Source organism: Cnephaeus nilssonii (genome assembly GCF_951640355.1).
Source record: "Cnephaeus nilssonii genome assembly, chromosome: 4".
Taxonomy (NCBI): domain Eukaryota; kingdom Metazoa; phylum Chordata; class Mammalia; order Chiroptera; family Vespertilionidae; genus Cnephaeus; species Cnephaeus nilssonii.
In genome coordinates, this window is record NC_137075.1 from 31,718,434 (window position 1) to 31,743,550 (window position 25,117).

Below are 25,117 nucleotides of genomic sequence, written 5' to 3' on the forward strand. Positions count from 1 at the left end.
TATTTAAAAGGAGGAAAAAGAAGAAAAAAGTAAAGATAAAAATTATGAACAACAAATACATACCTATCAACAAGTGAATCTAAAAGTCAAGTGAATTAAAAATCTGAAGAACAGAATAGACTGATGAACATAATAGAATCAGGGGCATAGAATGGGAGTGGATTGATAATTCTCAGGGGAAGAGGTGTCTGTGTGGGGGGTACGGGAAGAGACTGGATAATATCATACACCTATGGATAAGGATAGCGAGGGAGGGGGAGGTAAGGGCAGAGGGAAGGGTGGGAACTGGGAGGAGGGGAGATATAGGGGGGGGGGGAGGAGAAACAATAGTATAGTAATAATCTGAACAATAAAGATTTATTAACAATGAAAAAAATAAATAAAAATTAATTGGACTTTTTACAAAATATATATTTACTTCATGTAAAATTTAGGTTTCAAAAGCATAACAAAATAAAAATACTCTTCTCACCTCTGACTCCTAGCCATCCTGTTTCCCTCCCTAGAAGAAACAAATCAATGATATATTTTTGAGATTAGCCATGTAAGTATAGTTCATTCATTATAATGGATGCACAATATTCCAATATTTGAAAATAGCACAGTTTATCCATTCTCATTAAATTTAGGTTATTTCCAATTTTTTGTAATAAAAAAACAATTGTAGGAGAAAGGAAGATGGTGGCACAGGTAAATGCCTATACCTGCTGCCTCCCACGACCACATCAAAATTACAACTAAAATACTAGTATAAAACAACCATCATCCAGAACCACTGGAAAGCTGGCTGAGTGGAAGTCCTACAACTAGAGAAGTAAAGAAGAAAGCACACTGAGACTAGTAGGAGGTGTAGAGGCATGGAACAGGCTGGTCTGGCACCCACATGTGCCACTTTTTTAATCAGGAGGGAGATTGTCTCTGTGGAGGCCTCCTGGAGGTGCAAGGGGTCCCATCCCCACACCAGACACCCAGTCCAGGATCCCAGAGCTGGGAAAATAAGTCCCTAAGGGCAATAAGAACTATGGGCTATAAAAACCAGTGTGGATTGAGGCTCAGTGACACAAAGGCTGCTGGAGACCCAGCTGTTCCTCTTAAAAGGCCGGCACCATAAACTGAACTTACAAGATCCCACTTCCTCTGAGTTCCAGTGCCAGGGCGAGGCTCTAGGGAACACAGACACAAAAGAGGAAGAACTGGATTATCTGGCATTGGGGCAGGAACTTGGGGGCAGCTCTCTCCCAGACCAAGGTGCTTGCAGGGAACATTGTTACTATGCTGTGAGCCCCCCCAGTTGCAGGGTGGACTGGCAGCTAGCCATTTCTGTTTGCTCCACCCTATTGATTCCCTAAGACCCACCTCATCTAATTTACAACCCCACCCAAGCTGTGTGTAAAGGCTTTTTCATATGAATGGCCTGTCCTTGATCAGGCTAAAATCTCTCAAACAAGCTGCAACTGGATCAGGGAGCCCCAAACCTATCAATAAAAGGTACAAGACTTGGCACCAGCACCAGCCTGCCTTGCTTCATAGCTGGGCCTCATCTGGGCACTTCTAAACCCAATACAAAGAAGAGGAATCTTCTGATCTCTCTGTAGCTCCTGCTGGGTGGCCACAGGCAGTGGCTGACTTTGCACCTCCCTGGAGACCCAAGATCCAGTGTACCCAGTGGTCAGTGTCAGACCATGCCAGATTACAACTCTACACATCCATAAGTGACACACTCAAGGGGCAGACTCAGTGAGCACCAAAGCCCCACTGAAGCAAGTCCTGCTCCATAGGGGTGTCTCCTGCACAGAAGCTCTCCCACTGTACTCACAGCTGGTCCCCACATCCAATGGTCCTGGAGGTCAATTTCTCCCAGTGACACCAAAAGTAATCAAGGCTCAACTACAACAAGACTGTGCACACAGCCCACAAAGGGGTGCACCAAGAGTGTCCACCTCAGGTGATTGGGGAGGCTGAGCCACTGGGTCCTATAGAACACCTACTACACAAGGCCACTCTACCAACTCAAGGAGACATAGCAGCTCTACCCAATACATAGAAACAAACACAGGGAAGCAGCCAAAATGTGGAGACAAAGAAACATGTCACAAATGAAAGAAATGGAAGAAAGCAAACTACTGGATATAGTGTTCAAAACCACAGTTATAAAGTTACTCAAGAATCTTCTAGAAACCTTCAAAAAAAATGGGAAAGGACCAGTCAGAAATTATGCATACACTGACTCAAATAAAGAATAATATACAGGGATTCAACAGTAGAGTAGAGGATTCTTATAATCAAATCAATAATTTGAAATGTGAGGAAGCAAAAAACACTCAACCAGAAGAGCAAAAAGAAAAAAGAATCCAAAAAGATGAGATAGTGTAAGGAGCCTCTGGGACAACTTTAAGCATACCAACATTCACATTATGGAGGTGCCAGAAAAAAAGAGAGAAAAATATTTGAAGAAACAATGACAGAAAACTTCCCTTAGCTCATGACAGAAATAGACTTACAAGTCCAGGAAGCAAAGAGAGTCCCAAACAAGAGGAACCCAAAAAGGACTACACCAGATTACAAGACTACACCAAGACACATCATAATTAAAATGCCAAGGGCTAAAGACAAAGAAAGAATCTTAAAAGCAGCAAGAGAGCCGAAACTGGTTTGGCTCAGTGGATAGAGCGTCGGCCTGCGGACTCAAGGGTCCCGGGTTCGATTCCGGTCAAGGCATGTACCTTGGTTGCGGGCACATCCCCAGTAGGGGGTGTGCAGGAGGCAGCTGATCGATGTTTCTCTCTCATCGATGTTTCTGGCTTTCTATCCCTCTCTCTTCCTCTCTGTAAAAAAATCAATAAAATATATTTTAAAAAAAAAAAGCAGTAAGAGAAAAGCAGTTAGTTATCTACAAGGGAGTACCCATATGCCTGTCAGCTGATTTCTCAACAGAAATTATGCAAACCAGAAGGGAGAGGCAAGAAATATTCAAAGTGATAAATAGCAAGGACCTACAATCAAGATTACTCTACCCAGGAAAGCTATCATTTAGAATTAAAGATCAGGTAAAGAGCTTCACAGACAAGAAAAAGCTAAAGGAGTTCATCACCACCAAACCAGTATTATAAGTATACTATCTAATTTAAAGAATATGCTAATTGACCATCCTGCCCTCACAAAGATGGTGGTGCCCACAGCCAATAAGGAGGGAATATGCTAATTGACTTCCATGCCCTCAAATATGGCGGCATCCAGTCCCTTCAGCCCCAACGGGGTGGCAAGTGTGCGGCATGGCCGGGCCCACCCCCAGGCAGGTCCCACAGCTCCACACACCTGCTTCTGGAGTCCCCCAGTCCCCTCAGCTCCCCCAGCTGCCCAGGGCCGGCCTGAGGCACAGGCAAGCCTTGGATGTCGGCTGCCCAGCTGCCCAGGGCTGGCCCGAGGGACAACCAAATGATTGAACAAGCAGGCTGTGTGGGGCCCCAAGGTCGGCAGGGAGGTTAGTGAGGGACAACTAAACGGCTGAACAAGCAGGCTGCATGGGGCAACCAGGCCACTAGGGGGGTTAGTGAGGAACAACTAAACAACTGAACAAGCAGGCTGTGTGGGGCGACCAGGCTGGCAGGGGGGTTAGTGAGGGACGATCAAACAACTGAACAGCAGGCTGCGTGGGGTGACCAGGCCAGTGGGGGGGCTGTGAAAGGTGACCAGGCTGGCAGGGGGGCAGTTGAGGGTGACCAGGCCAGCAGGGCGGGCTGTTGGGGGCGACCACGCTAGCAGGGAAGGCTGTTGTGGGTGACCAGGCTGGCAGGGGGCAGTAAGAGGTGATCAGGCCAGTGGGGGGATGCAGTTGCAGGCAACCAGGCTGGCAGGGGGCAAGTTGGGGGTGATTAGGCTGGTAGGGGGGGCAGTGAGGGGTGACTAGGTCAGCAGGAGGGCAGGAGGGGAAACCAGGCCAGCAGGAGGGGCAGTTGGGGTTAACCAGGCTGGCAGAGGGGGGGTAGTTGGGGACAACCAGGCTTGCAGGGGGTGCAGTTAGGGGTGACCAGGCCGGTGGGGGAGGGCAGTTGGGGGCAACCAGGCAGGCAAGCAGGTGAGTCATTAGGAGCCAGTGGTCCAGGATTGTGAGAGGGATGTCCAACTGCCGGTCTAGACCGGCAGTCAGACATCCCCCAAGGGGTCCTGGATTGGAGAGGGTGCAGGCTGGGCTGAGGGGACCCCACCCACCCCCATGCATGAATTTCATGCACCGGGCCTCTAGTATGAAATGTTGAAGGGTATTCTTTAAGAAGAGGAAGAACAAGAAAAAGAAAGAGATAAAAAATCTGAACAACAAGCTTATTCGCCTCCATCAGCCTGCCTTGCTGCCTGCACACCCTGCCACTGCCCCGCAGAAATGCTTCGATTACACACAGTCCTTTGCCAGATTAAGCCCATGTCCAGGGCACTGGCTCCTCATCTCACTTGGGCTTATGCCAAAGATGTAAAATTTGGTGCAGAGGCTTGAGCCTTAATACTTCAAGGTGTAGACCTTTAGCCAATTCTGTAGCCATTACTATGAGGCCAAAGGGAAGAACGGTGATTACTGAACAGAGCTAGGGAAGTCCCAAAGTAACAAAAGATTGTGTGACCGTTGCAAAGTCAATTGACTTAAAAGATAAATATAAAAATATTTGCGCTAAACTTGTTTAAGATGTTTCCAATAATACAAATGAAGAGGCTGGGGATGGCACCACCACTGCTACTGTAGTGGCACGCTCCATTGCCAAGGAAGGGTCTGAGAAGATCAGTAAAGGTGCTAATCCAGTGGAAATCAGGAGAGGTGTGATGTTAGCTGTTGATGCTGTAATTTCTGAATTTAAGAAGCAGTCTAAACCTGTGACAACCCCTGAAAAAATTAGCTCAGGTTGCTACAATTCCTGCAAATGGAGACAAAGAAATTGGCAGCATAATTTCCTACGCAATGAAAAGGGTTGGAAGGAAAGGTCATCACTGTAAATGATGGAAAAACACTGAAGGATGAATTAGAAATTATTGAAGGCATGAAGTTTGATCGAGGTTATATTTCTCCATACTTTATTAATACAGCAAAAGGTCAGAAATGTGAGTTCCAAGATGCATACATTCTGTTGAGTGAAAATAAAATTTTTAGTGTTCAGTCCATTGTACCTGCTCTTGAAATTGCCAATGCTCACTGTAAGCCCGTGGTCATAATTGCTGAAGATGTTGATGGAGAAATTCTAAGTACACTTGTTTTGAATAGGCTAAAAGTTGGTCTTCAGGTTGTTGCAGTCAAAGCTCCAGGTTTTGGGGACAATAGGAAGAACCAGCTTAAAGACATGGCTATTGCTACTGGTGGTACCATGTTTGGAGAAGAAGGGTTGACTTTCAATCTAGAAGACCTTCAGCCTCATGACTTAGGAAAAGTTGGAGAGGTCATTGTGACCAAAGATGATGCCATGCTCTTGAAAGGAAAAGGTGACAAGGCTCAAATTGAAAAAGGTATTCAAGAAATCAAGCAGTTAGATGTCATAACTAGTGAATATGAAAAGGAAAAACTAAATGAATGCCTGTCCAAACTCTCAGATGGGGTAGCTGTGCTGAAGGTTGGTGGGACAAGTGATGTTGAAGTGAATAAAAAGAAAGAGAGAGTCGCAGATGCCCTCAATGCTACCCGAGCTACTGTGGAGGAAGGCATTGTTCTTGCGGGGCGGGGGCGGGGGGGGGGGTGTGCTGTGCCCTGCTTCGGTGCATTCCAGCCTTGGACTCATTAACTCCAACTAATGAAGAGCAAAAAAATGGGTATAGAAATTGTTAAGAAAGCACTAAAATTTCCTGCAATGACCATTGCTAAGAATGCAGGTGTTGCGGGATCGTTGATAGTTGAGAAAATTATGCAAAGTTCCTCAGAAATTGGTTATGATGCCATGCTTGGAGATTTTGTGAATATGGTGGAAAAGGGAATCATTGATCCAACTAAGGTTGTAAGAACTGCTTTGTTGGATGCTGCTGGTGTGGCCTCTCTGTTAACAACAGCAGAAGTTGTGGTCACAGAAATTCCTAAAGAGGAGAAGGACCCTGGGATGGGTGGGATAGGTGGAATGGGAGGAGGGATGGGAGGCGGCATGTTCTAGCCCTGGAAGAGTGCTTTACCATCATTACTGAGAACTGAGAGGAAGCTCAGGGCATCTCTTCCCCTATAACTTCAGAGAGTCAGTTGAAGGAAATGACTGAAGAAAAGGCTGGCTGATGTTCAAGAAAATCACTCTAACCACCAGTTACTGGTTTCAGTTAACAACATACAATGGTTTACTGCTGTCATTGTCCATGCCTACAGCTAATTTATTTTGTATTTTTGAATAAAAACACATTTGTACATTCCTGATAAGTGCAAGAGCCATGTACCAATGTACTTCTTTCAACCTAAATCACTGAGGCATTTTTACTACTATTCTGTTACAATCAGGATTTTAGTGCTTGCCAACACCCAGTGAGAGTGAAGAAGCAGCCTTTCTGTGGAGAGTAAGATAATTGTGCACAAAGTAGAGAAATATCCAATTATGTGATCTTTGTGTAATAAAAATTTGTTTAAAGTTAAAAAATATATATGAACAACAAAATGGCAACAAATACATACCTATCAACAATTGAATCTAAAAATCAAAATAAACAAGAAATCTAATGAACGGAATAAACTGGTGAATAAAATAGAATCAGAGGCATGTAAATGGAACAGACTGATGATTCTCAGAGGGAAGGGGGTGGGTTGCGGGAAGAGATTAAACAAAGATCTAGTACACATATATGCATTACCTATGAACAAAGACAATAGGGTGGCAAAGGCCTGGGGTGGGGCAGAAACCAGGTGAAGGGGGAAAAAAGAGGGACTTCTGTAATAATCTCAACAATAAAGATATAAAAAACACACAATTGCAGTGAACATTCTTTGTCATGCTTCTATGTTTACATGTACAGGAATGTCTGTTGGGTATATCCTTAAAGTGGAATGGTCAGGTTATAGAATATATGTGCCTTCAGTTGTCTTTGGTATTGTCTAATTGCTTCACAAAGTTATTGTTCTAGATCAGCAAACTCATTAGTCAACAGAGCCAAATATCAACAGTACAACAATTGAAATTTCTTTTGAGACCCAAATTTTTTAAACTTAAACTTCTAACGCCACTTCTTCAAAATAGACTCGCCCAGGCCGTGGTATTTTGTGTAAGAGCCACACTCAAGGGGCCAAAGAGCTGCATGTGGCTCATGAGCCGCCGTTTGCCAACCACGGTTCTAGTTAATACTCCCCATAATACCTAGTATTTTAAAGCTTAATAATTTTGTCATTCTACTTCATTTGAAGTGGTAAATCATAGTGGTTTTTATTACCACTTCCTTGACTACTGGTAAGGTTCCTTATCTTTTCAGAAATTTATTAGCCATTTGAGTTTGCTCTTCTGAGAATGTCTATCATATCCTTTGTATATTTACATTTGACTTATTTACCTTAAGGTTTTCAAAAACTTCTTTACATATCTTAGATACCAATTTTTGAACAGGTTATTAGAAATATCATCTCCCAATCCAAGTTTCTTGTATTACTATGACGGTTTGATTAATAGAAGCTTTAAATTTTCAAAGACTTTATTAATTTATGCCTATTGTCTAGGAATTACTCATATTTTCTGAAAAATAGAAGAAATTATTTTTGGCAGAATTTCCCATTATTTCTCATAATGCTAAGGCATTCCAGAACCTCCAGGTGTATGATTGCCTTAAGATAAATATCTGAACATATCAGAGAATATTTCCATTTTCAACTGTATGTTGGCATGACTGGCATGTGTTGCCTCCTCAGCAAAGTCTTTCCCAACCTCTATAAAAGGTCAGGTTAACCAGTCATAATCTCTCATAACTTTTTCCTCCAGAGTACTTGACATCATTCATAATCATACACACGTGTATTTATTTGACTAATGTATGTCTAATTCCTCAAGATTAGAAACTAAAGCTGTCATTGCTCACCATCTGATTGGTAGAATGCCACACGGAGAGAAAGTACTTAATACATCCTTTTTGAATAAAACAATTGCCCAGGCATGGACATTCCATCTCCATCTGTATTATGTAAAAACCTTTCCCTGGCAGACTCTCTCTAGTGTTCTTATGATTTGGCTCCCTAATGTCAATTCAAACAATGAAGAGTCTCGGAATTTGCATAAAATAGCATTTCTGACTTTGATCTCAGGTGTACAGTCATCTCTCAATGAGATTCTCACCATGGCTAAAATGACTAAGGAGTCAACAGCTCTTGAGAAACAGTGAACCATGGAAAGTTGGTTTGTGGTGACAGCAGTTAATTGAAGTCTGGGGTTATTGATTAATCAAAATGAGTTCTCAGCCTTAACTCATCCTCAAGAATTTGGCTTCTTTTTTCTATAACACAGACTATTTTTTATTCAACTTAAGGCAATGAAAGGACTGTCAAGGTTATACTATGACAAAGTCAAGTTGGAATGTCTACTTCCCATCAGGAAGCCATGGCACAGGGTTATCAATTTGGATGCACCCCTAGTGCTCCCATTGTTTGCCTGTCCCAGGTTTCCCTGAGTACATCATGGGTGCCCTCCTCCTCTCCGTCTGGCTGCTGTTTAGGTTGGAGGTGAGATGTCAGATGATAACATTGGTGTATAGCATCTGGTATGTGCTAAAATTCCTAAAGATGAAATTCATTCTTCATACGGACAGGCAATACTGAAAATACTCTGTTGTTGTCCACTTTTAGAATGCCATGTTCCTAGAAAGGAAACTTAATGGGGGGAAGGTAGTGATATGCAGGAAGGGGGATGCACATAACACCACTTGAAAGTAATGTTAAATAGGCAAAGGGTATATCAAGGGCCAGAAATGAAATACAGAGACAGAAAAAGGAAGAGATGCCAGTAAAGCTTTTCATTGGATTGACAAAAATGTACTTGGTGACAACTGATCAGTGTTAAAAATTCCCTTCAAGGCCCATTCCCTGGGGATCCCAAGAAGCTCTTGAAAAGCCATTCTCTTTTCTATCCTTGATTCTTCAACAGTCTCCTATCTACTAAGGAATTTATGAACTATCATATCTCACTATGCCTCTCCTCATTACCTCCATGTTCATCCTTGCCCTAAAGGCCACACTTTTTCTATTTTGCACCATGTCTTATCATCCCCATCATTCCCTGACAGCGTTAAATGAAGGTTTGTGTGTGCATTGTCCCCAAAGCTGTCATTAAGCACACGATAGTGCACATTCAATTCTTCTTTGGCCGTGTCACTGTCTGGTGAGATCACCACACAACTGTGACACAGGAAGAATGGCGTATGTGGAAGAGTGAAGGGAAAGACCACCTCTTCTGAGGCCAGCAGTTTTTCCCGCAGACTTTGTAGAACTGAGCCCCAGCTCTTCCTTTGTTACTAAAGTGTTTGCCATGTGCACATCTCATTTTCCCCATGAGGTGCTTTGCCTTCAGAAGCACAGGATAAGCCTCCTACCCTCGGGTGGGGGGGGCGGGGGCCTGAGAATCTCAGATTGCTCTTTATAAGGCTGCCATGCCAGCTTTACCAACAGAAAGTATTTAGGTGAAATTCCTGGTCAGTTCCCCAGAAACTCATTGTAAAAAGGAAGAAGGAAAGGCATCATAAACCATGGTTAAGTAACCAGAAGAAATACCCACATATTGCCAAGAGAGGATACTATGAGAAGAAAATATTTCAATGGACAGATATCCAGGAAGGTTATCTTGTTTGTAATTTCTGAGAAGACTCTCTGAGCATAACTTCCAGCCTGAGATACAAGGAGAAAAATATCCCAAATCCTACTTCCCTGCTCTGACCTGTTCTGACTCCTATAGAAACAGAGCCTGAAGCAGGGATTGCAGTGGCAATGATTTGTTTAGGAGGTGCAAGGCCAGGCAGTGACAGGGAGGACAGAGAATGGGTCATGGTCAGATGCAGTGCCTAAGATAGTGATATTACCCCAGCTGGCCACTACTTCACAGCAAGTTGCTAAGAGGCAAGGCAAGTTGCTCAGCAAGCTTGGTCACTCAGCCTATGGGACTTCTCCAGAGCCATTGTGAGGAGTGTCACAGGAAGGGGAGAGCATTCAGTGTCTGGGCCGAAAATCTGAATGTATTGCTTGCTTGTAGGAGAGAACTGTATTTGTGAAGAACAGTGTCTCTCAACCCAGCAAGAGCTAATCTTATATAGGATCTGGGAAATAGAAAATCCAGAATTTTGTGGAGTTTCAGAAGGGGGAATGTTTGGAGGTGGGCTGAATTTTAGCTGTGGGATTATGGGAGATCATAGGTGTTTGGTTGCTGTCATCTGACCTCTCAGGAAGCCAAGTTCCATGCCTCATAATACACTGTTCCTCTGAGTCGAAAATGGAAGGGCAACTAGAATAGATGGGAGAGAGAGAGACAGAGAGAGAGAGAGAGAGAGAGAGAGAGAGAGAGAGAGAGAGAAATAGCCCACTTTGTTGATTCATTTTTTTAAGAAAAAGGAATTTGTAGCCCCTGCCAGGTTGCTCAGTTGGTTGGAGTGACCTCCAGTATACAAAAAAGATTGGGTGTTCAATTCCAGGTCAGGGTACACACTTAGATTGCAAGTTCAATCCCCCATCGGGGTGCAAATGGGAGGTAATGGATCGATGTTTATCTCTCACTTCCATGTTTTTCTCTTTGGGGTGTGTGTGTGTGTGTGTGTGTGTGTGTGTGTGTGTGTCTCAAATCAATAAATACATCCTTGGGTGAGGATTAAAACAAGGGACTTGAAGGGTGACTTAGAGAGCATGGCTCTGGACAATAAGGTAATGACATCCCAGAATAACAACTTCTTTTTCAGTTTTTCTTCAAAAATAAATAGATCCCTTGAGCCCAAACGGCTACCCCCATGCTGGCCCCATAAATTTCTGATTCTGGTTGTCTAAAGCATGGGGAAGAAACCAAAGCTTTTTCACCATCCAGCTCAGTGAGGGGTCATCACAACAACCTCTCTGGCACCTGGACCCCCCACGGAACAGCAATTTGCAGGAGCGCCTATCAGAGCAAAACTGCAGCTTGGCCTCTGAGCCCTGATGATCTCCCCTGGACAAGAACCCTAGGGCCCCAAATACAGGGCAGACATCAGAGTTAGAGTACCTTGTCCAGGGACCTGGGATTAAAGGAAGAAAAGTGCCCATAGACCTGCACACCCTCTCCATCTCTGCCCAGCCCTGGGTTCCCACTAGGAACTACTCCTCATCACCTCCCTCTTTCATCTGTGTACACATCCCTGAAAGGATCCCATTTTGGATCATTTCCAAACACAAGCCTCCCAAGGAGAAGAGCTGGGAGAAGACTATCTGTATCACACACTTCGTGAGTAAGGCACCTGGAGAGAAGGGATTTCTAACTTTCTCCTGGAAAACGTGGAAATCTTGGGTTTCTTTCTAGATGAGGGCTTCATTAAATCATTTTCATAGGTTATATAGATATTGTTTCTTACATTAAGGAAATTTCTTTCCCTTTTGAACTGCTAAAAGGTTATGTTTGTATTCATGTATGAATACTGAATTTTACCAAATGTTTATTGAGATATTTCTGTCTTACGTTTCTCTTATTGAGATGATAAGATTTTTCTGCAATTTGTGTAACAAATTACATTACTTGATCTTTCTAAAGTTAAATGAGATCTACATTCATAGTATAAACCTATCTTACTCATATTGTATTAACTTTTTTTATATATTGATGGGTTAATTTTGACAGTTGATACATTGTACAGGGTGTTTGTGACTATAAATGTGATGAGAATTTCAAGGTTATGCCAGCCTTATAAATTGAGATAGTGTCTCTTCTTTTTCTCTTTTTTGCAAGATTTTGTAACTGAAAAGTAAAACCATTTAGGTCAGCTCTCTATGGGGAAAATTATTGATTGCCGATGCAATGTCTTTGATAGTTCTAGTATTACCTAAGTTTACATTTTTTTTCCTAAGTGTTAGGCAGTGATGTTTCTATTTTGTCTAAATTTTAAATGTATTAGTGTATTTTTTTAAATAATATTTTGGCTTAGCTTTTTAATGCTCTGCAACATTTTAAAAATATTCACTTTTTAGTTCTTAATAATATATATTTGTACCTTCTCTCATTTTTATCTGGATTAGATTCTCCAGAGGTTTGTCATGTTATTAGCCTTTTCAAATAATTAATCTTTGCTTTATTACACCTCTCTGTTGTATGTTTGCCTTTTATTAACTTCTGTTATCTTTTATTATTTCTTCCTTGCATGTCACTGAGTTTATTTCACTTACTAATTTCTAACTTCTTGGGCTATCTGATCATATCAATACTTCCAGTTTTTGTCATATATAAGTTTTAAGACTAAATTTTTCTCTACCTGCTTTAGCTGCATCCCACAATTTTTAAGTACCGTTATTGGTATTATTCAATTCAAAATATTTTTTATTTCTTTTTAAATTTTGGGTTTACCTGTGGGTTATTTATATTTTTTAATTACCATTTTATTGATTTTTCATATAATTATTTTTTGGCCAGAAAGCATTCCAAAGATTTACATAAATGATCAATTCACTTATAAAAATATGTATTCTGCATTGGATGGGTGCAATGTACTAGATATATATAGTGGGACCAAAGCTGGAGTAAAAGGAGAGATAAAAACCCCTCACCAACACTTTGAACCTCACAAGGATAGGTTAAACCTCTTCTTTCTCCTCATAAATTGCTAGCACCTGATAGGAACTCTGGCCCTATCTACCATGTAAAGTTAAGATCCTAAGGATAAGAAATTCAATGGTGAAATGGTATTGCACTGTAGTAATGACAGATAAGAAAAGAGAGTGTTTGATGGGCCAGGATCTTAGATGTCTTCTTTCCTTCATAAGTTTCTAAACAGCAAGAAGAAACAGTTAAATGACACATATCTCTATTACTGGGAGGATATTCCAAAAACAGAACTCAAAGCAAACAGCAAACACACACACACACACACACACACACACACACACACACACACACACAGTATGCAATAAACAATAAACTGTTCATCTCAACATTATTTAAAATCACCAAAATTAGAAACAGCTTAAATAACAACACAGAAAGTATTAAATATGGTATATCCACATCAGAGTATAATAAAATATGATTTTTGGAACCCTTTAGAAAACCAGGCTAAAAATATTAACTGGCTATTTGCATCCTCTCATTGCCAAAATAGAAAATCATTAAAACATCAAGTAACACTTTAGCCTTTTGGACTGGCAATGATTTAAAAGAATTACAATATTCAGTATAGGCATAGGTGTGAAGAAACTGCCAGACAGATTTTCTGAAATTTAATATATAAACTGGTAAAACGCTTTCAGCTAGCAATTGCTAATGTGTCTGATAAGTTGTTAAAAATCTAAGTATGATTTGAACCAGCAAACCCACTTTAAGTATTTATCCTCAGAAAAATGGGATAAGTACATAAAGTTTATTCACTATAGTGCTATATATACCAGAAAAAAAATGGGAACAATCTTGATGTAAAGCAAAAGGAGAGTCATTAAGGAAACTGTTACAACAGGTTACCTAGAAATTACAAAATAGCAGTGGCCATTAACATAATGATTAATATTTCCTGATAATCATATATGGCTAAGTAACAAAAGCACATTACAAAACCTTATGTGTAGAGGAGTGACGTCACTAAGATGGCCACACAAGTCATCCCCACTTTGTTCCCTATCACAAGAAGAACAACTAATGACTGTTCATTAACAAGACGCCACACAAAAAATCCTCAAACACAGGGGTGAGGTTGAAACACCCCTGCACCACAGAGAGCAAGACAAACCACTGTAGAGGGATGTTAACTAAACCTATTGTAGTAATCACTTCACAATATATGCAGGTCGAGTCATTACACTGTACACCTTAAACGTACAGTGTTATATGTCAATTATATCTCAATAAAACTAGGGATGATCCTACATGTGGTATTCTCCCATTTTTATTTTGCTAAGTATACGTATTTTCATAGGAAAAAGTTCCTATTAAAATACACACTAGCCCAAGCCTGTGTGGCTCAGTGGATAGAGCATCGGCCTGTGGACTGAAGGGTCCTTGGTTCAATATCTGGTTAAAAGAATGTACCTCGTTTGCTGGCTCGATCCCAGGCCCTGATGCTGGAGGCAACCAATCAATGTATCTCTCTTACATCGATGTTTTTCTCTCTGTCTCTCCCCCTCCCTTCCACTCTCTATAAAAATCAATGGAAAAGTGTTTTCGGGTGAGGATTAGCAAAATATATTTATATACCAAATCATTGGTTGTAACTAGGTGGTGAATATCAGGTGATATTAATTTTTGCCTGTATCTTAGATTATTTGTATTATTTTTTCATTTTATTCTTTTATATTTTGAAGATGGAGGAAGAGGCCATGAGCCAAGAAATGTAGTTCCTGAAGCTGGAAGAGGCAAGAAACTGATTCCACCTTAGAACATCCAGAGGTGAGATGACCGGCTGTCACCTTGATTTTAGTCCCATGAAACTGGGGTCAGACTTCTGGCCTCTGGAACTGTGAGAGAACACATTTCTGTTTTATTAAGACATCAAGTTGATGATGTCTTGTTACAGTGGCCACAGGAAACTGATACACCACCTTATCTGGAAGTTAAATTGAGTCCCCTGGGGTAGCTGCCTCAGAAAAAGCCACATCCTCTGAGAGGACTAAATAGAGATAGGCACCCTCTACCACTAGTGTGGCTACTGGTTATTGAACTAAGCTTTGGTGTGAAGAAAACTGGGCCATCCCTCAGGGCTTTGCAGTTCCAAGCCTGGATTCCCAGGGAGAGCCAAGTTCAAGCCCACACAGATACCGCCACACACAAGCTCTGTGGGCAGGGCCTCGGCCACGTGGAGCTGGGAGAACACTCAAGGCCAGGACCCCAGGTCTATCCCTGATCCCCATACAGCCCCCTAAACGAGGCACCCACCTGGGGAGTCAGGGAGAGCAGGACCTCGAACAGGCCAGCTCAGTCTTGCCTCTCCCTGCCTACAGGAGGCTCCGAGGCCCCTTGCTTCTATCAACATGGCCCAGGCGTGGTCTTCTTCAGATGAAAAGTGGAACAGCTCCAGGTCTTCACCAAGACCTGAGCTTCCTGTCCTGGAGAAAGAGATCAATGAGAGCAGTGACTCCGCTGCACCCTCTGTGGCTGACCATTTTCCTTTAGGGAAGCGTGTAGACCACCCTATGTAGAGGCTGCCGTGGCCGTAATAAATATCCATTTCTATATAGAAACCACTGACTTCTCTCCTTTATTTATTAAACAGCAGTCACTGGGTACCAGCTGTGGGCCAGGCCGGCCTCTGTTCTCTCTGCTCTCATTTCTTCCATTTTCTATTTTCTGTTCACCCCACCTCCTACCCTCTTCTCACAAACCCTTGCTGTGTTATGACCCAGCTTGACCCTTCTCCACACCTCCTGTGACTGAGCCCATCACATCCAGCTCCACATCCCCCAGGGGCTCGGAGTCCCCTAATAGGCCTTTCACTCCCAGCCACAGGCCTTTCAGCCAATCCCTTGGTCATCCATGGTAACCTGGCTTCTAGTCTGAGACCCGTGCTGCCCACCTGGGCTACAGCTACCAACAGAGTAAGGAAAGGAGTCTTTGCAGCAGGACTGGGCGGCACTACTTTGCCATTAATTAGCAAACAACTAGATATTGAGCACCCACTATGTGCCAGGCACCTGAGGCTCAGAAGTGAACATGGCCGGCACTGTCCTGGCCCTCATGAAACTCACAGCCTAAAGGACTTCCATCAGAGTTTCCCCAAGTCAGTGGCACCAAACTCATTTTCATAAGGGTTGGTCAGATGGCCCGAATCTGGGTGGAAATCCACACAATAAAAATCATCCTGTTAGAGGATGCTATTCTTCTGCGTTACGCCTTCCAGTTTCCCTGTGCATTGTCACATTTACCTTCGGAACAGCAATGTCTGAGACTGAAAATCACTTTCCAGTTCTGTGGTCAGTGGAGCCCCACCTCTGGATGAAGGGGAGATACAGGGAATTAAAACACAACCAGGGCAGCCATTTCTTCATGGTTTATATAAAGGTAGCCTATGGGGATAAACTTCACTCTAAACTCTGGCATGGAAGAGATGCCGCATTTCCTCATCATCACATCAGGTCAGGCCGGCTCACGTGCTGACAGAAAAAAATTAAAAACAGCCTCCAACCGCAGGCTAACGTGGTATGGCTACATCCTTAGATTCCAAACCCCCGGTGATCCTCAAAGTCATCCAGCTCTTAGCTGGAAGGCCGCACGTGTGGCATGAGATGCTTTGTTGACACTGGTCCCCCTGTGGCTGGGTCAGTCTAGCCAGGCATGCCCAGCAGCCATCCCTTCCCAGGTCTTGATGCCGATCTGGGTGCTGCTTTGGAGTTAAGTTCAGTGACAGTTATAGATGAATACTCCCCAATCAAAAACACACACTGATACCAAACTCATTTTCATACGTGAGAAATATCTCTTTCTGGGTTTGCATCACCCTCAAGGGTGTGTCTTCTCACGTCTTATTGCCCACAAAGACCTCTGTAGCAGAATATCTTAATGATCTTCGCCACTTTTGTAATGAGGAGAGATCAGATGACTTCACACAGCTTCTGTCTGGGTGCTAAAAGTCCTGAAAAAAAGATGTACCAAGTTCATGCTCAGAAAAGGAAAATGAAGGGATCAAAGCAAACAAAAATATGCAACCATGCACACAAGCACACACAAATATACATATGAGTGCGTGTATTCATATAAAATGTGCACATATATAAATATGTAAATGTCTTCCTGTGCCCATGTACATGACTATAGATATAGGTATAAATATAGATATATGATTTCATAAACCCTAATAGGTTTTCCAGCCTCTGTTGCAACAGGTGTCTGGAGAGAAAGCACCTGGCTACCTGAACAGCCATTCCAAGAAACAAACTTTTTGCTGAGCTAAAATCTGCCAGCTAGGGCTCCACCACTTCTTAGAGTGGCATAAAGGACTGTTCACGGTTTGGCAGGCACATGTTCCTTGTGTGTGTGTGTGTGTGTGTGTGTGTGTGTGTGTGTGCACGCACGCATGCATGTGCGTGTGTGTGCACTTTCTGTAACCATGTGACCTTGAGCACATGACAATATCTCTGAGTCTGTTTCATTTGAAAATATGATTAATGATGATGCCCATGCAGAAGGTGGAGAATTCAATGAGATAACATATAAATTACATATGTTCTGAAACATAGTAAGGTATAGATTCATATTCATGCCCTTCGAGTTCCCTCATTCCCCCACACTGTACTTACGTTAACACACACACACACACACACACACACACACACACACACACAGAACAGCTCCCAAATGACAGACTCAAATTATTTAAATACAGCTAGGTCTTCTCCCTACATGAGTCAGTGGGGAGCTAATTTGTCAGTGGAAACCCTCTCCTCTGGGACACTCAGCAGAGCCCAGGGTGGACTCTCTTGAAACCAGACTTTTCTCCCATTATCTATTACTAGGGGCCTGGTGCACGAAATTCGTGCACTGGGGGTCAGGGGTCCCTCAGCCCAACCTGCCCCCTCTCACATACTGGGAGCCCTCAGGGGATGTCCTACTGACAGGTTCAGTCTTCCAGGCTTAGGCCCTAAGACAAGGGAACATAAAAAATGTCTAGTTTTGCAATCACACACTAGAGGTGTTGGCAAAGAATTGCACATGGAGAATACACAGAGAATAGTATAGTCATTGGTATCACAGTCAATCCTCCTGCCATAGTTTCACTGGTAAATGGCTCTCAGAGGCCCAGCAGGTTACTGCAATACCTGAGTTCTGGGCGGACTCTGAAGGGCTGGCTGGGATGCACCAGATCTTCTACTTTGTTCACAAATGGCTCCAGTGTGGCTTCCTGGTATTTGGTCAGAAACAGAGGAACTTACCAGCAGGGGAATATCTACAACTAGGAGATGTCATACCAAGACTCAGGGACAGATGGGGATGTGACACATGCATCTGTAGGTATGAATTAGATTTTCCAAACACGACACTTTGTTACATCTGCCCTGAACTGAGAAATAGAGAGAAAGAAAGACCCACTGGTTTTTCAGTAACATACCAGAGGTTCTAGTAAATGATTCAATAGCATTCCTCTTACCTAGCCCAAACCAAACCATTGGCCACATCCCATACAGATGTGGTAAGAAACAGTACACCCTGAGTGAGAAACGGGTTCGATTCTGATCAAGGACATGTACCTAGGTTACAGGCTCCTTCCTGGCCGGGGCCCAGATCAGGGCTCATGCAGAAGGCAACCAATCAAAGTGTCCCTCTCACACTGATGTTTCTCTCTGTCTCTCCCTCTCTCTTCAACACTCTCTAAAAATCAATGGAAACATATCCTCATGTGAGAAAGAAGAAGGAAAGAAAGAAAGAAAGAAAGAAAGAAAGAAAGAAAGAAAGAAAGAAAGAAAGAAAGAAAGAAAGAAAGAAAGAAAGAAAGAAAGAGAGAGAGGAAGGAAGAAAGGGAGGAAGGAAGAAAGGGAGGAAGGAAGAAAGGAAGGAAGGAAGGAAGAGGAAGGGAAGGAAGGAAGGAAGGAAGGAAGGAAGGAAGGAAGGAAGGAAGGAAGGAAGGAAGGGAGAAAGGGAGAGAGAAAGAAAGAAAGAAATGTCACATCCTATGAAAGACACATCTTGAAAATGCCAAAAGAAAGTTGTCATTTTTTCATGGTGAAGGGACTGGAGTCCGTGTTGATGAAAACACACTGGTGGCTTCGGTGGCTGGCAGGGCTACAGCAGCGGGGTGATGAGGCTGGCACCTTCCCCTGATCAGCCAAGTCATCTCTCCGGTGGGCAGCAGTCCTAAGCCATCAGTGGGACATCCCCTGAGGGCTCCCAGTCTGTGAGAGGGGGCAGGCTGGGCTGAGGGAAACCCCCTCCCCCACAGTGCATGAATTTGGGGCACCAGGCCCCTAGTATAATTATAATTGTAAAAAAAATTTTAACAAGAATGGACTGATTTTCAGATTTTCAAATTAGAGTCAACTGTACATCTACACAGAACTGTCTTTGCATGAAGCTCAAAAAGTCACAGCATAAAATGTGTGATCCTTTAGCCTCTGTATTTTGGCTGATTAACAGTTTTTTAGAAAAGCAGCGTCAGGTTTTCACCTAAGGTCTGAGACAGTAGAAGCAGACGATTCAGTCTCAGCAGAAAAATGCCAAAACAGGAGCTGGACAAAAGAAGAAACAAGGACATGACCAGAGGCTGCTGCCAAAGCTGCCTTAATAGACACCTGCGCTCTCTGCAGGACGAAAGGCCAACTTTCTTAATGAGCATATTTACCACTGTCATCAGAAAGGTTCTTTATTTTGATCAACCAAAGGACTTGTGTGCTTGCATATGAGCCTAACCACTGATCACGGACAACAAGGGGGTGGGGCCATGCGTGGGGAGGGGTTTGGGATGGGAATGGGGGGGATGAGGACAAATATGAGATACGTTAATCAATAAAGTAATTTAAAAAAAAAGAAAGGTTCATTATTTTGTAAAGGTCTACTACGAGGCAGGCTGACTTAAACAAGGAGAGGTTTCGAGTGTTGGTGGTATGACAAGGAAGATGTTTACACTGAAATTATGTATTTTATACATAATATTCCTCCTAGAAAAAATATAAAAAACAGAAAACGTAAAGGTGGACATTTTAATTACCAGACTCTAACCACTCAGAGAAGCTTAGTTAATCTTTGTACAGAATTGGGCAAAGGCCATTTAGAAGTAACAGTCCTTCACAGTGTAGTGAGCTCATCAGCACAATTGGCTTAGCAGGTGTGAGCCTATTATGCGCCAAGCCTGCTCTAGCAGAAGTGTGGCTGTGCACAGAGCACAGAGGATACTGAAAGGACAATTATCGGTCTTTGGTTGACAAGCACGCTTTCTCACTTCACTCGATATCAACAATTTAGTAACCTGAACTTCCTTTGGGGAAACAGCCCTTTCCAGTCCTGGTTCATGTGGTTTGGGTGGGACTGAACCCAGCCGACCCAAAGTAAGGATGACCTAGGCTAAGCCAATCAGTGGGTTCAACTACAAGGGCCACAGTGATTCCTTACTCTAGGCCAATGCATGTCAAGGACAGACTTTGGTTAAAGATGTTGACAAGACAGATGGATTCTATCACTGAGCATTTGTAAATAAAACCCCTCGGGAGGACACTGTGATGATGAATGGGTTGCTATGTCGGTTTAGTAGATGGTGGTGATGCTCTGTGCCTCCCTGTGCATCACTCTACTGTGGCCCTTCCCACTCAGTACTCTGTCTCCCCCATCAGGTGGTCAGCTCTTTCTTTCTAAAGCAGCGGTTTTCAACCAGTGCCCCACAAGAACTTTTAAAACATCAATACCAGACTATTTAGTCAGGGTCACTAGCCTATTTTCCCTTAGGTCAGCAAATAAAAAATGACAATAGCCAACACAACAATAGTCATCTGGTGTAAATGTCCTGTCTTAAACTACAAATATAGAGGTCATATAATATAGTTGCATCTTATTGGTCCCCTTGAATAACATGGTTGTATCTGATTGGTCAATTCTTGGTACCAGCAATTCTTATATAGAAGTGTAGGAACCTGATGTTTTTAAAAGTCACTTTGGAGCAAAAAGAGTAGGCAATTATATTTTTTTGTAAATCAATCAAAGTTTTACCTCTCTTTTTTGTTAGATGGGCAAAAGATATATTTTTAGTGTACCAAAAAATTTTAGTGATTACTTTATGTGTGCCATGAGATGAAAAAGGTTGAAAATTCTGCTCTAAAGGAAAGAGATAAATCTTTACTATGTTTGCAATTGGACAGAGAAGAGCCTAAACACACATATGCAAAAGAAATTACCTGATGGACTTAGTAACATGGAAATGAGGCATTGGTTGTTCTATCACTGGGGACTCAGTTTTCTGGGCTCCAGTACCTCCACTGGTTAATTTCACATGCCACAGGCCCCACCTTGGGTTCCTGCTCAGGGCTGGAGTCTGCTCTGCTGTCTGCTCTGAGTCATCAGCTGTGGGTACTTATGTGGTCACTGCATACTGCTCACACAACCACATAGAGACCATCATCAAGCAGGAGGTGTGGGGGCAGAGATGCTTCATAGAAAGCCTTCTGGGATGAAATACTACAAAACCAGAGGGGGACTCAGATAACAGAGCCCACCCACACCTCCTTCCTCTTCTGGGTGCTAACAGAGAGCACAGAGAAACACCAGCAACTCCGACCTGAGCAGCCTTCCTGGGAAGATGCAGCCACCCCTGCTCGTGCTCCTGCTGGCCTTTTTCCGACTCCCCGGGGCGGAGGCAGGTGAGTGACCATCCCCACCCTCACAGGCCCAACCCATCCCACAGTGGGCACAGACCTGCTGGCCCTTCTGCACATCCCTGATCCAGCTCTCCACCAGGAATGCTCTGAACCCCAGCTCCCATCCCATCTCAGACCCACACACATGATGCTGGATGAGCCACAGGCAGAAAAGGCAGGAAAGAAGCCTATTCTCAAGAAAAGCCAGTGGGCACAATGCTCTCCCCAGGCCCTACCTGTGCCATGTGGAGAGTGGAACTTCCTAGAAGTGCATGGCAGAGGCTGGGAAACTTCAGAGAGCACAGCATTCCTGGCTTCCATGCCTGTGATGACATAGGTGCTGTCATCAGGGTCTGCTTAGGAGAGAAGCCCAGAGCTCAGCACCCCACAGTTGGTGGGGTCACCATCCCCAGAAGACTGCTGCTTCCTCTGCTCCATCTCAAGGCCCCTCAGTCCCTTTCTCAAACTCTGCTTTGCTTCCCAGGCCTTTAGCAGGTCCACTCCTTAAAGGATTAGCCAGTGAGGTTGGCAGCCCCAAACTTCTCTGCTTTCCAGAATCCCACAGCATTGGCCTTACCAACCCTCCTCCAGAGGCCCATTGGGAGCCATCCCTCCAAGCACCCAACAAACATTTACATGGCACCTTCCCACGTGTCAGCATCTAGATCCCTAAACTTAAGTCCTGGACACTGCAAAGTGCACTGCCCTGGACATCACAGCACCACAGGGGCCTCAGAAGCTCACCCAACACCCAGCAAAGTCAGGAAAGAAATTTCCAGGCCTTCTCTGTTCCTAAGACCTGTATTCTCACCTGCAACTATGTGGCAGGCAAAGTCACAGACCCAGCCTGTTGCTGTTCCCTTTCCAGATGAGAAAGTTGAGGGCCCTCCCCAGCCCCTGCCAACTCCAGGCCAGTTCAGCCTCCCAAGTGCCCATGCGCCTGAGTCATCAAGCCAATGCCTGCCTGGGGGACTCAGTGGGGACACACAAGTACAACACACTTTTTCTTCAGGGGAGATCATCGAAGGACATGAAGCCAAGCCCCACTCCCGCCCCTACATGGCCTACCTTCACATTAAAGATGAGAAGGAGTCCGTGTGTGGTGGTTTCCTTGTACGAAAGAACTTTGTTCTGACAGCTGCTCACTGCAATGGAAGGTAAGGGGCCGCCGCCAGGCTACGCCTTCTGAAACCCCTACAGGGACCCTGTCCTTCATCCCAGGAGCTGCAGCCCAGGGCAGCTCCCCATCCTCCTGGTAACTCAAGCCCATAGACCTCATCAGAGGAGCCATCAGAAATCATTATGGAGCAATGAGATGCTGAGAAATAAAACAAGTAATCTCTGGGCTCAGAGGATCAGAGGTGACAACAAGTAACACAGGAAGAGAAAGACCACACTTGGCAAATAAAGCAGCGGTGGACCATGAACACGTGCATTAGGGTCAAAATGAAAATGCAAGCAATTCATGGCATCTCCTGAGGACAAGAGAGAGCTCCCAGATCCCTAACCTCAGTGTCATTGAGAAGTAGAGTCACTCAGCCCCTTTCCCCTGTTGCCTCGATTTCCCTAGTCTGCAACCCTGCCCTGCCCCAGCTATCACCTGCCTTTCACAGCTCCTGTGCTATAGCTCCTGTGAGTCTACCTCCCCACCACTCACCCAGTCTGCTCTCTGTGAAGGTCAATCAATGTCACCCTGGGAGCCCATAACATCAAAAAGCAAGAGAAGACCCAGCAGTACTTCCTGGTAAAAAGAGCCATCCCCCACCCAGACTATAATCCTAAGAACTTCTCCAACGACATTATGTTACTGCAGGTAAGGAAACATCCTGCTGCTCTTGCAGTTCTAGGATCTCATTGTATCTCCTCTCACTGTGAACTGTCCCTTCCTTTCCTCCCATTCTGGTCACCTGACCAGTCCTAGTGACTCAAGGGTCCCTCAGTGTTCTGGCTCAGAGACCACTAGCTGACCTGGACTCCCTTGCCTCTTCCCCATCAGCTGGAGAGAAACATCAAGCAAACTGGTGCTGTGAAGCCCCTCCAACTGCCCAGGGGCAGGAAGAGGTTGAGGCCAGGACAGAAGTGCACTGTGGCCGGCTGGGGGAAGGTCTCCCTATGGGGCACATACTCAGACACTCTGCAGGAGGTACAGATGACCTTGCAAAAGGATTGGGAGTGTGAAGGCCACTTACGCCGTTATTACAACCGGACCATTCAACTGTGTGTGGGGGATCCAACAGAAAATAAGGCTTCCTTCCAGGTGATACTGAGCATCTGATTACTTTGGCTCTGGGAGAGGGGTATTTGGGTAGGAACTGGGATCTGGGGACCCAGGCAGCAGGAGACTCCTTCACCCTCTAGTCTCCCAAAGAAGAAAAGGGGGGAGCCCCCAGAGCTGGGAGAAATGGGGTCTCTGAGAGCCTACAGGGCCTATAGTCACTCCAAACATGGTGCTCCTCCAGAGGGTGGATTTGCAACACTCTGGCCAAGGCGTGGGCACAGCAGTTAGATAACTGTTTCCTAGGAGTGCAGTAGTTATATCTGAAGAGTTCTCAGAACTGGTTAATGGGCTCCTTCTCCATGCTAAGTGTCAGCCCCACCTGCCTGCTCTCAGGTCCTTACACAGTAGACTGCAGCCACAGCTCCGCAGCACCTTCATAGCCAGAGGATCTGGGATCTGCGAGAGCAGAGGGAGCTGCCACCTGGGGTGAAGTGAAGCAGTGACAATGTCCAGGCTCAGGGGCCCATGGGGACTGCCTGCCCGCTTATCTCTCAAGTGAACACCATGCAAGGCAGCCTTCTCTGAGAGGGACTTGGGGTGGCAAGGAAGCCAGGTCCAGGAGAACTGGCTCAGTTATTCCCTCTCTGTGTCCACAGGGGGACTCCGGGGGACCTCTCTTGTGTAAAAATGAGATCCAGGGCATTGTCTCCTATGGACGCAATGATGGGACACCACCACGAGCCTATACCAAAGTCGCCAGCTACCTGCCCTGGATAAGAGAGACCATGAAAAGCCTCCAATTGCAGGACCCAGACTATCCTCTCTGGAGCTAATCCAGGATAACACTGCCGGGAGGGAGGTGGTGCCAGCAACTGAATAAATGTCTCAGCTGATGGGAAGAGCTGGATTGTTGTTTATTCTTTGACCCTCATTCACAGGCACCAGCTCTGTGCTCAGAAGGCAATGGCACAATTCTGCTGTGTTCTGCTTCCTCCTCTTCCCCCAAACCCATGCTGAGCTGTTACCAGCTCCTTCTTGGCCACACCTGCACCTGCAGGGCCCGCCCTTCTGCCAGAGCAGAGAGCAGCACCATTAGGAGAAAACATGAATCTCTCAGGTCCTGGGCTCAGTGTGAAGGTCTTACTTCTTCCTCTGTGTTACGTGCTGAGAGGAAAGGACTAGCACCGTGGGTGCTGGGCACCAAGCAGGCACAGCCTGGGCTACAGCTCAGGAGGCCCCACACACTGGGGAGAGGAGGGCCTTCCTGAGAAGGACATTGTTCTCCCACAACCAGGGAGTGGCAGGTTTTGGGGGCTTGGGGGCTGGTGAGGAGAGATGGGGGTTGGAGGAGGGAGGGAAGCCCTGAGAAGCTCCTCATTCCCTCCTGGGCTGAATTTCTCTCCCTCCCTTTTCTGCCCTCCTCTGAGCTCAGGGCCTAGCTTGGCCTCCAGTCTCCTGGCTGCCCCTTCTTCTCATCCCTGCTGACCACTGAGCATCCTCAGAGTCCA

At 44.6% G+C, this 25,117-nt stretch overlaps 1 protein-coding gene and 1 pseudogene across 2 annotated transcripts; both read left to right on the plus strand.

Annotated features, from left to right (window-relative positions):
* Positions 1 to 4,378: 4,378 nt before the first annotated feature.
* LOC307098733 (60 kDa heat shock protein, mitochondrial-like) lies at positions 4,379 to 6,116 on the plus strand (annotated as a pseudogene). Its single transcript has one exon. The product of its transcript is annotated as a 60 kDa heat shock protein, mitochondrial-like (transcript).
* Positions 6,117 to 8,596: 2,480 nt separating this feature from the next.
* LOC307098719 (granzyme B-like) lies at positions 8,597 to 24,442 on the plus strand (the record flags this gene model as incomplete). The annotated part of the gene is made up of 6 exons (XM_079769768.1): positions 8,597 to 8,677; positions 21,283 to 21,394; positions 22,404 to 22,548; positions 23,069 to 23,204; positions 23,388 to 23,648; positions 24,266 to 24,442. 6 exons carry the CDS (start codon positions 8,597 to 8,599, stop codon positions 24,440 to 24,442), a joined length of 912 nt encoding a protein of 303 aa, XP_079625894.1.
* Between the last annotated feature and the right edge of the window lie 675 nt (positions 24,443 to 25,117).